We start from the raw sequence: 13,035 nt of genomic DNA on the forward strand, positions 1-13,035 counted from the left end.
TATTTCCACTCAAAGGCGGCTTGATATTCTAGTGCTCCGAAGTTGATGCGCAGCACATCAACCGATGGTATGGGAAGTGCGCAAAGCCTTTCATCATATTTTAACCCAGCTTGCTTTCTGGGCATCATTTGGGCCTGAGTGACATTCTGCTTATTAAAGAAACAGGAAGGTCCACTCAACACTGGCTGTAATATGGGCTGTTCATGTCACCGAAAAAATTTAAAAACGAGGCAGCTTTCTAAATTCTGATGATATGCTCCAGATATAAAATTATTGGTGTGCATTTTTCAGGTGCAATGGGGGCATATGAAACTGAAAAATGCCTGCTCACCCAGATGCACAGCAATGGCAGTTGAATTTTCGCTTAAAAGGAGTACTGAAGCACTAAAACAACAAATTCCGTTTTTCTTTTGTTCCTCGCTGTACACATCCCTGCTAGGCCATAAACTTAGCCATAGGCCTGCTAAGCCATAAACAACACACAAATTAAGACTGGCCAACATGCGATAACGATTTACAGAGCCACTGATGTCATCAGTTTCGGTTTCAGGTGTTGAGGCCCTGGATGCAGGTTTGCAGCACTGTAGGGCTTATATGACATTTTTTTTCTGTCCAAGCAAGGCACCAGCATTGCCATTCGCTTCAAAAGCATCAAAGGCCGCCTTTCATGACCACTTATACTCAGCTTCTCCCGTAGTTCAACTAAAGATTAGTACCGTTCCATTCAGCAAGTCTAAAACTGTACAGATGTTGATTGATTGACACGAGGTTTAACGCGTTGATGCTACACAGGCGATGAGGTGCGCTGTAGTGGGGGGCTCCGGATTAATTTTGACCACCTGGGGATCTTTAACGTGTGCCAATATCTCGTACACACAGGCGTTTTCACTTTTCGCCTCCATCGGAAAAGCGGCCGCCACGGCCGGGAATCAAACAACTGTCCAGAGGTGTGAGGGCAATAAAGTGAAAGGGGACAGCCACAAGCCCCACCAAAACGTTTACATTTGTGTTGTTGATCTTTGCCCTAAATAGGCTTGTCGGTTTTGGTCCTAATATGCCTGCCACTGAAAGGGAAGGGGCAAACCACTTAACAGTTTGACCAGCGCGAGTTTTCTATGTCCCACACCCCCCTCAGCATGTTTGACATCGCAGAAAGACACACATCCGCTTTTTGGCTTCAAACTGCAGTAATAATATAGATTTAATATTGGTTTCAAGCAACATTTGACACCTACGATTTCAGGAACGAATTTTGGCATCTTCACGAAGTGAACCACACCAGTTTTTGGAGACATCGAACTTTGGTGTCGTACTCCTTTAATGAAATGAGCACAGTAAAGGTAAAACAAACAAAAAGCCTAATATGACAGCTAAGAAAGCTCAATAAAGTTAATCAAAAACTGAAAAGACGCCACCCAGGTCCCCCCTTCCCATCTGAAAAGCGTAGTTGTCAATGTGCCAGAGGACAATGCATCGGGGCACAGACAACGCTTTGGACGAGTAGAAATAGGCTACTGACACTGTGTGACCTACTGTCAGCACCTTGACAGTTGGTCCACTTCAATGCATAATGAAACTCCAGCCCCATCTGCCATCATAGAGGTTCAGGATATTCGTCAAATATTTCAGTAAAATCTTCCAGCTGTCTCCATTTTTGTTTTTCTGCAAAGCATTTCAAAGTGGCTGATCGCAATGATGGAAGCAGACGTTGCAGCCATGCAAGCCTGCTGAAATGCTTGCCATGGAAAGAACAATTACAGTGGACTCACAATACTTCAAATTCGGATGATTCAAACTTTTGGTTAATTCAAACAAATTTCAAAATTTTGGTTGGCCTGCTACGTTGTTCATGTATTTTAAAGCCACTTAATTCACTGCGTAAATTTGGTTAATTCTTACTTTTCGCTGGTCCTTGCCAGAAAATATACGCTGCATTAGGTGTTTCTCGTTGCACATCTGCATCCTTATATCACTAACAGTCACAAATAGAGACGATTACCTGTATATACGTGCCAAAGCGAAACTACGTGCGCCAACAACCACGTGTGGTTGACGAAGAAAAAAAAAGACTGCAGGCACGGCAGGCGCAGCATGTACGAAAACGACACCCGTGACCCTCGGCCAACTCCCCATGCGCACGAGCAGGTGACCCGTCTTTCGAGTTGTGTGTGGATGTTCTATTATCAAATATATATGAATGTTTCATTGCAACACAAGGTGGTATGTTGCCCCGAGTCATGTTTATGAGAACTTCTGATAATTCAAACAAAATCCTGGGATCCCTTAGAGTTTGAAGTATCGCGAGTCTAATGACCTGTAACCTCTATTTCACAAACCACAGAGTCAGTGACCTCGTCCACCCTCTGCTCCACCCACCCTGTGAACCTCCAAACTTTCAGGACGGGATAATACCTCCTACCCTCCCGGCTCTCCTGTGCCCCAAGTACGCCAGCAACATCAACCGATGGTACATTACGCCACAATGTAGAGCGCACTACAAACTAAAACACCGATAAAACTTAAAGGGGCCTATTTAGGTTAGCAGGGTATTATTAACCTTTACAAAAACTGCTTATAGCAAAGCAAAAGAAAATTGTGCACAGAAAAAAAAAAATAATTTGCATTGGACTGAAACAACATTGAGACATCCTGGTGGTAATACGGAGTTCACGTCTGTGGAATGCGAAAGCGTATCCAGCTTTTCCTAACAGCTACGGCACATGTTGCCACAGCAGTGCATTTCCAGGCGTGCACAGGCATACAACCCCCCCCCCCCCTTGGGCAGTGTCCACCCCCCCCCCCCCTCCCCCCCTCTCCTGTAAGAACACTCACACAATAAGCGCGCAGGTTGCACAGCGGCGGTGGCAGCGGCGGCAGCAGCAGCGGGTGGCAGGCGCGTGCACTCACCGCTTCGCACGGGCGACACCATGAGCGGGGCGGGGCTGGTGACCTGGCCGTTAGTCTCGGTAACCTTGATGGAAATGTCGCTGGCACGATTGCTCTTACCCTTCTTGAACTCAATCTCCTCGTAGGGCCGGGTGTCCGCCTCCTTGGAGACCGAACTAGGTGCAGGAAGAGAAAGGAAAGGTGGGGACAGGGGAGAGGAGGCCGGTGAGATGGGCGCGCCACACCTGCCGGCAGCAGCACTCGCACAGCGCACTGCCCTAGCCTGCCACTACGCGGTCAGTGCATAGGAGAGGAGGGGAGGGAGGGGGAGCAGGCAGGCTTTGGGTGGCTGCAGTTGATGGCCGAGCAAGTGCCGTGACTCCGGGGAAGGGCAAGGGCATGACAGAAAGCGCTACGGACCCCGTCACCCCATGACTTCAGCAGAAGGTTCTCATTAAGTAGAAAGGAGAGAAGAATGATCGCTGTACTTTTGGCAAGGAGTGATAAGGTGAACCTGCTGCAACAAAAGTGTCCGGTCCTTCAAGACACGAGCTATTTCTCATCTGTGACACCTGTCTCTAGCAAACTCAGCAACAGTGAACTTCAATCAAACTATGTAAACCTAGATACAGAACAAAGGTTAGAATGCCAGCAGTCAACAGCAGGAAGCAACAAGCCTGTCCCAAGAAAGAATCCGGTGTGTCGTTTACCTATCCATCGCTACCTTAGAAGAAAATAAAACGCACCTTTTCATAGTACGTAACACAATCCAAAGAATCTTGCGCAGCTCCGTAACATCAACGCTTGCTACACGTTAGCCTTTAGCTCTGGCTTACGTCTGGTACCAATAGTGCAACTATTTGGAAGTCAAGGAAGGTAATCAATGATGCTGGGACAAGCTATATACCTAGATAGCCCAAAACGCACAACCTAAAGGCCTGCAAGATTTTTTAACAGAAGACATTGTGCTAGTTAGTCTGGGATGATGACTCCATAAAAATGTAACAAAATGAATAGGCCACAGAAGGCCACCACAAGGAACTGGCTTGGGAACAACTGTCGTCTCGAGAAGGTGCCACTGGATTCTCCTAGTAACCTTGACAACATTTCTTATTTTCTGCACTATTGCTATGCAGGTGTCTCAGAAGCAGTGCAAATCTATTTAAAGGCAACAACCTAGCAACCCACACAAGGCTTGTAAGAGATCCACCTGAATTTGGAAGCCAGTTTCTCCCAATCTGACAGCACTGAGCACCTTGGGAAACTGTGCACAATTATCGAAATGATCATGCTGTGTTATCTTCCCCCTTTGACATCTGTGGGTACCCATTGAGGGCAGACCAGATGTTTTAGTAGTAGTGCTCATTGGGCCTGCGTACCTCATCTCCAATATTTCTTTACAGCCTCCCAGAGTTGCAAGAGGACAAAGAATAGGACAAGGCTTTAAGGAAAGAGCATGACAGCTGGTAACAAGCCAGTTTTCTAGTCTCAAAAGAGAACTAGGGAACAAGAAAGAAGCTGAGACAAGAGAAAAGGATAGAAAACCTAACGATATGGCAAATAGTGCGATTGTTCTTGGAGTAGAAAAAGCAGTGCATCAGGCGGAGGAGAGACTGGGCAATCCATGTGCAGCACTGGCCAAGACAGGCAGGGCACTAGTGCAGCCAAAACACCAGTGCAGACGTTCGACTGGGTCAAATCCAGGATTTCTCAGAAGGTAGGGAGGTCTTGATGACCCTACCCTGATGGTTGGTTTCCAAAAACAAAGTGAATGCTTGACTCTGCTCCTCCTGCCGGGGAGGCTGTTCCAGTGGCAGTATGAATGTCCGTTGTCAAGGTCTCTTGTTCCTGATCTCCCCACCAGCAACATTGCAAAGAGGCTGTCTTTTAAACAGTACCAGAGGGTGTCATCTGAAGTTGCCATCTTTCAACAGCAAGTGCAGCGTGCAGTGTGTAGTGTTGGTTGTATATTATGTTCTATACAGCATGAACTGCTGCAACAAGGGGACTCTGACAAGGAACACGTGCCCCTTGTTTCCCAATATAAGATGTTTTTTGCCTATGATAACTCAGGTGAATCAAAATGTACCATGGTACAAGCCCAAGCGGCCACAACTAACTACTGAATGATGCTGCCAAGTGGAGAAAAAGAAATAATGCCTGCAAGGTCATTCTTGCCAAGACTAATAATCAAATCCAATATGAATGAGGTCGTTAACTGCCAAGGACTCAACCTAACATTGAAAAGGTAGAATAGGGGCAGCAAATAACCAGTATTTGCCGAAAACCATCGGTGGCCTCCACACACTGCCAGTGATGGCACCACGCAAAGGCAATAGGACACAAGGTGGGACAATGCCTTAGATAACAATCGAAAATGTTGAGGAGAAAAGAGGCCAGGCTATGTCACCGTCCACAAAACAACTTGGCTGTGAAGCATAATTATTTGGTGGAGAGCTAAGCGCCACACCCAACAAAAGCGAACACTTAACAAGCAAATTAAAGCCGACAACCATGCACCAGCATTTTGGTTTAGTATTATTGAGACCACCGCATAGTCTGCTTTCCCTTTGCTGGATAAGCTGATCTCGCTCTCATTTGGACTGCTCACTGGAATATGATCTAATATGTTAACCATCCAGGAGTTATCAAAAATTAATGATTTAGTAAAACACAGTGGCCAAGTTCATGCAGAATACTGAGCCACAAAACGGAAGTGTGACGGAATAGATTTCGGTGCAAAGAAAGCTGCCCTTAAACCAGCAACACCGAAATGGTATTCGGATGTGGAGGTCTTCCCTGAAACATATAGCACTGCACTTCTTTTTGATACAAGAAACTTTCGCTGTTGTCATGCAAAACTGACTGAGTCCCCCAGAAGGGTTCTTTTATTTAATTTTATCTTAACATTCACACTTTTACATCACGAGAATTGAAGCCTTTAGTTCAGCCATGCTGCTATCAGCTATAAAAGTCCTGTTTGCCATAAGCCTAGAAGAGCTGTGGAGAGTGGGAATAATCACCTGGTTTCTGCTATCAGCAGAGAATTCTACCATTAAAAACAAAAAGAAAAGTTCACAAAGCCCTTCGATCAGGAAACCCGACTCAGTCACTGAAGAAACCTGTTCAGCCAAAAGCTTTAGGGAATGAATTTGCTCATCTCATCAGAGATGGATGGACACAAAGCAGCCAAGCAACCAATTCGATGGTAGTAAAGAAGGCAGGAAAGAAGCTCCTTTGGAGGAAGTGCACAAGGCACAAGCAACCCAAAGGTACCTCGGCTCCAAGCGAGGCACCAAAGGCAGCTGAGACGCTTGTGAAGGGCGTGCGCCCGTTGGCGGCCGAACCACAAGGTACAGCTCGACAGGACGGCTTCCCATGCCCCTCGAGTCGGCCGCACTGAGCGAAATGAAGCTGCCGCCGTGCTTCCTTTGGGCCTCGAGCCGGCCGTCGATTCCACCACGTTCCACCGAACGCCTATAGTACTTGGGCAGGGCGGGGCCACAGTCAACCGACGCGGGCCTCTTGGGTTCGGCCCCGTGCGCCGAGTGGCGCCTGACTCGGGCATACTGGGCAGCTATGTTGCTACGCTCCGAGCTGCCCCTCTGGCCGACCGCGGGGCCATTGTCTTCACGCCTCCGGCTCGTAAAGTCGCCCTGGTCAACGAGGGGGCCGTCTTCCACACGTTGCCGGTGGAAGTTGTCGGAAGAGAAACGCCTCGAGGCCTGGTTTGGAGAGTGCGAGGCCAGAGGCTGCTCCTCTTTTTGGCCTGCACTGCGGGAGTTGAAAAACCTCTCGCGCAGGGAGGTTCGTTCGTTCGTGTCGGAAGCGAGTGGCCCGCCGTCCACTCCAGAGGCCATTAACGACCGCGGACGCGCCCGGTCCGAGTGGGTCCGCCGGAGAGAGGTCGCAGCCGTGTGGTTGTGGTAGTGAGTAGTGCCAGCGATGGCATTGTGGGCAAGTGCGTCGGCACGGGACGACGATGAGAAGCGCCTTCGTGGAACACTGCCGCGGTGCCAATCCAAGCCACACGGTGGATGCGATTAAGTACGGGTGCCAGGAGGTTTGAGGCGTGCAAGGGTAATGCATGACCAGGGGAAAGGGGAGGAGAAGACAGGGAGAGAGGGGAAAAGAGAAGAGAGAGAAAAGAAGGGGCCAGTTTTTTTTCTTTTCCCCCCATGAATTCTAGCATACAAAGAGTGTAGCCTGCCACACTGATATAGTTGGCCATGCCTTTTAGCCTTATCTGTCCCAATGCTACACAGTCATATGAATCCCACTGTTCCTCAAGACTGCAATCGTGTCAAAGAACCTTAAATGCTATGCAAAGAGGTTTTGCCTCTTCTTTATGTCAGAATATCAGCTCGAGATAGGCAACAAGAAAAGACAGCAGGCCAGCCCGTGTGTGCCGTGTTTGTGACATCCTGATCCATCTGAGCACCTTTAAGCTGCACAAGTATGAATTGAACAACATAAACTGGCACATACATAAAAGGGAACACCTTCTCGATGAGGCTAAAAGCCTGCCATGAAATAAACCTGCAGCTGTCACCATCCGTTGAAAAAGCAGTAATTATCGGAAAGAAATGAACATCAAGTTGCAAGCACTCCTTGGAGAAAATGGTAAATAAGACAGCTTACAAGATGATACTGGAGGCAGAACATACTTAAAGGAGTGACCAGAGCACCAAAAACTTCATTTCAACAGTTTATCAAGTAATCTATCCCTGCTGCCCTTGTTAACCTCAACGAGCGAACAGTTAACCAATAACCACACATCTGTACCTAGACTACTTGGGAAAAAAAGATACGAATGCATTGTCAGGCTTGCTGCACTATCATCACTATCATGAGAAAACAAATGCATTTCTATAAACCTGCTGGGTGGACATAAGTTCTCACTCTAAGATTTTTTTGCTGTGACTGCTGGCCTCATGTCAGTACTGCCGCTTATGGATAACTGTACAGCCAGGGCAACTGCCAGCTTTGAGGGTTGCCCCTAGCAGCACGAGAACCTTCTCCTGCTTAGGTGTTGCCAATGCAGAGGGACACTGGGACCTGCTTACACGGCAACCTTGTACCGTTGACGTACGTCGAAATGCCTTTACGAACTGCTCTTCCTGACCTCTCCGAGAAAACCAACGATGCTCCACTTGGATTAGAATGCAGCATCTGAATATTTAGCACAGACAATTTATCAAAGGCACTAAACATTAGAGGTATTACTCATACCCTGTACAATGTGATTAGTGAAAGCTACTGCTCGGCTATTGTGCAATAAATGAACATTTTTTGCCGCAAGCAATGACAACTGGAAGCACACTGTGGCTTCGTGCAAGAATATCACACCATTGCCATTTGCACTGCACTTATTCAAAATCCTGCTGTCTGTTACAATAATAAAAAAAAAGAAATGCCAACAGCACTTTCCTGCTGGAAGCATGTACATATTGCAAGTATTTATTAATTTAAACTGGGGTACAATTTTATTAAAGGATAAATTGGCAGGTATTGTCACCACTTGTGGTGTAATATTTGAAAAAAAAAAGACCAATTTTACATTGCAGTCTTCTATGACAAATTTGCACCACTATTACCCCAATAACAAACTGGATAAACAAACAAAATGGCAAGAAGTATGGGACCAAGCAACTGTATTAAAAGCAGTTGTTTAATCTAGTAGTTGAAAAGGCAACACAAGAGCAAAAAGGCAACACAAGAACAAAAAAAGAAGCACATATGAATCTTTAGACTAAGCTATTGTGCTGAAAGCAGGTGTCCAGTACAGTAGGCGCAACATTAATAGTAAAAAAACACTGTGGAAAAAAAAAAAAAAAACCGACAGAATTGCTTTAGAAGTCAACAAGTGTAAACGGGACCAAATGCAAAACAGTTGTGAGAGCACATGTTCGAAGTCATAACACGGGGTCAAATGGTATAGAAAATGTGCAGAGTGCTGCCTCCACAGAGAAAAATGCGTACACACTATATTAAATTGAGAGACTACTAGACTGTTCACATCCAAGCTCCATGCACAGGTCATGCCCAATAGTTTAGAACACTTATACTAATCTCAGCAATTCACCAAGATGAATCTGTCCTCACTGCGAGTAAAACTTCCTACAACGTCTTTGCTTGTCCCCGATATAGAGAAGGCCGTCATTGAAGCAAGGCCATTCACTGACGGGTCATGACAAAGCAGTTGCTGGCCTTTGACATAGTGCGAGACAAATGAAACCCTTCCGAATGAAAGCCTTGTGCAGGGCCAAATGAGCAAAAGGGTTAGGTAACTTGCTTTTTCTTAAAAATTTACTTTCACAAGTGAGATTAAAAATAAAGCACTCACAATTCGCTAACAGTTTTGGGGCTGACTCGCCTGCCAAGTGCCCAAAAGGGTTCATTTGCTCATGTGTCTAGTATGCCTCAAATGCTTACACGCAAGGAAGAACATGGCTCAATGTTTTACGTCAAATGATCAGTTGGCAAGTGGAATGCATTCGCTTGCGCTAGTCATCCAGGAGATGAAAGTGCGCCCATAAAAAAGAGAAGAGACAACGACCCTTCCAAAGAGCTCTCTCGGTGGATCGTCAACACTAAGTTCAAGCGAGTGCAGCAAGAATTTTGATTGCAAGGCTTGTGCAAGCCGACCTGATGCGAGGTGCGAGGAGCTGGAAGAACAGGAGCGAGACTCACTTGGGCAGTGCGTAGGAGAGGGGGCTCTTGGAGAGGGTGTGCCCCTGCTGCTCGCTCTCGGTGGCCAGCTTCTGCATGGTGTCCACCAGGAAGGAGAACACCTTGGAGTTCTCCACGTGGAACGTGCTCTCGGCAGTGAAGAACGTCTGCAGGTTCGACACCAGGAATGGGATGCGGCTGCCAGGGGAAGGGAGGGAAAGGTTAATCCGGACGCAGCTCCTTAACGTGCACCGAAATCTCGCGCACGAAGAATTTATTTTACTTTGCAGCAGTGAAATGCTCACCCCCGCAGCTGCTAAAATGGTTTACCAGCCAGGTTCTACTATCTACCAGATTCGTGTGTCAGACCAATGCAACCTCTGTCGAACATTCATGGCCCAGTGCCGGGCTGCAGAAGTTTTTGATGTGCGCGGGGCGGGAGGGGGTTTTGTTCAATCCGAGGACGCTCCCTCAAAATGAACCCTTCGTAGCCTTGGTGCTGCCATGGCCTGGCATGCATGCAGCCAGGACAGTGATACCACTGCTACAAGGCAGGGGTAAATTAATGTCATTTCAATTAGGATGTGCCCGCTCAAAAAGTCATTTTATGGCAAAATACCTTATAGCTAATGCCTGCAGTCGTAAATCTATACTGAAAGTGTTTTTGATACGTGTGCTGGTTGAACTGCTGCGGCAAATAAATGCAGTAATATACTTGCATAAAAATGGAAATGACGTTTAGTTGGCATTGTCGAATGGGTCAGGTATACTGAATGTCACGGACCTCCTAAATTATCTGCACCGAGTTGCAACAAGAGTGAAATTACCCTGCAGAGGTGTGAGTGTAGCGGTAGGCGTAGAGCAGGCCAGCTATGCCCAAAACTGAATTTGAACCTCCAACAACACCACATACTTCTGCCATAGGCTGTTGGTTTACAGATGCATACAGAGAATGCAGTGACTACCACCTCTGTCAAGAAATTTTCAATGAAGCAAATAAAAAAGATCCTTCCTGATGCGAGTGTTGTTTCTGAAAAAATTGTTAAGCAATTAAGATAATCATTACCCCCATATAAGACCCATTCATGAACATTTATGGCAAGAATTTTGGTCTTATTTGCAGCGAAGCAATTTTCCCAGTGCCCCTTTAGCAACAGACAACTGCATCCTCATCTGCCGGGCATTCAACACAGCCCCGATGAGGAAGCACTCCCTGCAAGGCAGCTTAAAAACCGTGCCCACCTTTCGTATAGTGTGGGAAGTTCTTCGTGCAGTTCATTGTTGATCACTTCGTACATCTGCTTGGCTTCTTCCAGCTCCTCTCGGGCCTAGAAGAAAAAAAAAAAAAAGAAGCCGCATGCCTCAGCGCTGTATTTACGTTGCTGAAGGGAGTCACCAACACAATGTGACTACCACCCACAGCATGCCCAGCAGAATGCAGGGAACAAAAAATGTTAAGCTGAGCACATAAAAAATAACACACACACATGACAAGGTAATGAAAGTGAACATTTGCATTCACACAGCAGCCAGCAATTAAGGGTTTCTTGTTTGTGAGCAAAAATTGAACGCAAAAAAAAAAAAAAAAGCAATGTTTCCCAACTGGATCCATCCTTTTGGCAATCAGAGCTGTATTCAATGGTCTACCACAGCCTGGGCCCTGCCCTGTAGTTAAATTTGTAGTTAGTAATCTGGCAGACCACTGGCATAACCCAGTAGTACTAGAAGTATAAGCAACCCAGTAACTCGATGGAGGGATGAGATATGCAAGTTTGGTGCTAAAGAATGTATTCAGACAGCGCACAATAGGAGCAGTGTCTACAGAATAGGCTTTTGTCCTGCAGCAGACGTAAATAGGCCAATGATGACCTGCGTGTGTGTGTCGATCCTCACTTGGTGACACTACAAATGAAAATTGTGGACAGCTATGGCTAACTAGAGGAGAAATGAGGATAGACACAACACAAAGAATTAACAAAAAACAAAAACACTACAAACTTAGAGACCATGCCACATAATTCTGCAGAAAAAATGTCTGTTCAGCATGTGGTATTATGTTAATAAGTACATTTCACCCACATATGCATACATATAGTAGCAAAAAAGGAACAAGTGAATCAGTCACTGAAGCAAGGTTACCTTTCTAATATGGGGTTGAGCAAACATGAAAAAAAAGGACATACATAAAAGACAGAGCAAAAGAACTGAAACTGCCTCAAACAATTGTGAAGAAGTGACGGTTAAAGCAGTAAAACTGCCTTGAAAACTTGTGTGATATGTGCCAGTTCAGTTTGCAACCACCGCTTGCTCCAGTGAAGTGCATTCACATGGAGCAACAAGATAAGATATTTTTTTATCATGCTATTTACGAATTGATTATTTTGACTTCGATTATTTCATTATCTATATGATGGTCCATGCCCAGTTTCCCAAGGTTTCCATCACAGCTCCAGCTCAACTTTCTAAAAACTCCCCCTCCCCCCTATTTTTAACCTTCACCGCGGCATATGTGCATTTGTTGTGAAGCACCCTTTAAAGGCAGACCTTGAATTTCCTGTTGCCTCCCTAGCTTGACTTTTCGCTCACTTCGCCTATAACTGTTTCCGGTGTAAAATACATGGCTATACAACTTACCAGGTTTTTAAACTATGGTAAAGTAGAATTAGACACCCGCCACAGTTTTCAAGCACCCAAAAGTAAATGCAGAGTAGTGTGGAAACTCACCTTTCCCAGCTTGTAGTCATCCTTCTTTTTTGCAGAGTTGCGTAGGCTTTCAACGCTGTGCCGACACTTGTCATAATCAACCAACTTGCGACCCCGTTTGGCTATCCGTCCCTACAAAAGACAGAGCCAAGATGATCCCTCTTCAAGCTGCCACTCAGCTCCAATCTCAGTCACACCTATCAGACAACTTGAATAGCGAAATTGACAAGAAACCCTCCTTGTGTTAGAATCCACTTAATCGGTTATCACTCTTCCTGAAGGTTCAGCACTTTTATTTTTTTGCAGTGAAGCTGTTGGTGTTATAAATCATAGATATCACTCATATGCTGGTTTTTCCCACGTAAAGAAAAAGTATACTACACAAAAGGTGTTGACATGGTATCCTGTCTTGCTATTGTTACAGTCAAAACAAAATTTAAACACATAAAAAAAGCCACATCAGCAATGTTTCTAGATAGAAGCTTTCAGCCAAAGCTGTAAGAGGATTACTCCTCAATCTTTTTCTGCAATGTTTAAAAAAAAAACCCTTCAAAAATAAGACATGCGCTGAAACAGAAATCAGCTATACCTTCCAAGCTACATAGCTGGTAATAACTCTACCCAAAGCTTTTATTGTCACAGGCTCTGTGTTGGGTCCTTGCACCTGCCAATTATGCATAAGCAACATTTCGAGGGCACAGTGAGAACAGAGGAACCGTATACGACAGAAGGCACCACATAAGAATTAAAGAAGTGGAGTAAAACAAAATCATT

At 45.7% G+C, this 13,035-nt stretch overlaps 1 protein-coding gene across 1 annotated transcript in view; it reads right to left on the bottom strand.

The window, feature by feature from the left end:
• The window catches only part of Amph (amphiphysin), an 80,076-nt gene that overhangs the window by 20,087 nt on the left and 46,954 nt on the right, over positions 1–13,035 (bottom strand). Inside the window, 5 exon segments of the mRNA XM_077706215.1 lie at positions 2,908–3,062; positions 6,163–6,891; positions 9,580–9,756; positions 10,801–10,886; positions 12,283–12,393. Of these exon segments, the coding sequence (XP_077562341.1) occupies positions 2,908–3,062; positions 6,163–6,891; positions 9,580–9,756; positions 10,801–10,886; positions 12,283–12,393 (1,258 nt within the window).

This window comes from Haemaphysalis longicornis, unplaced genomic scaffold, assembly GCF_048455015.1.
Source record: "Haemaphysalis longicornis isolate Haplotype H1 unplaced genomic scaffold, Haemaphysalis longicornis Haplotype H1 scaffold_4, whole genome shotgun sequence".
NCBI lineage: Eukaryota > Metazoa > Arthropoda > Arachnida > Ixodida > Ixodidae > Haemaphysalis > Haemaphysalis longicornis.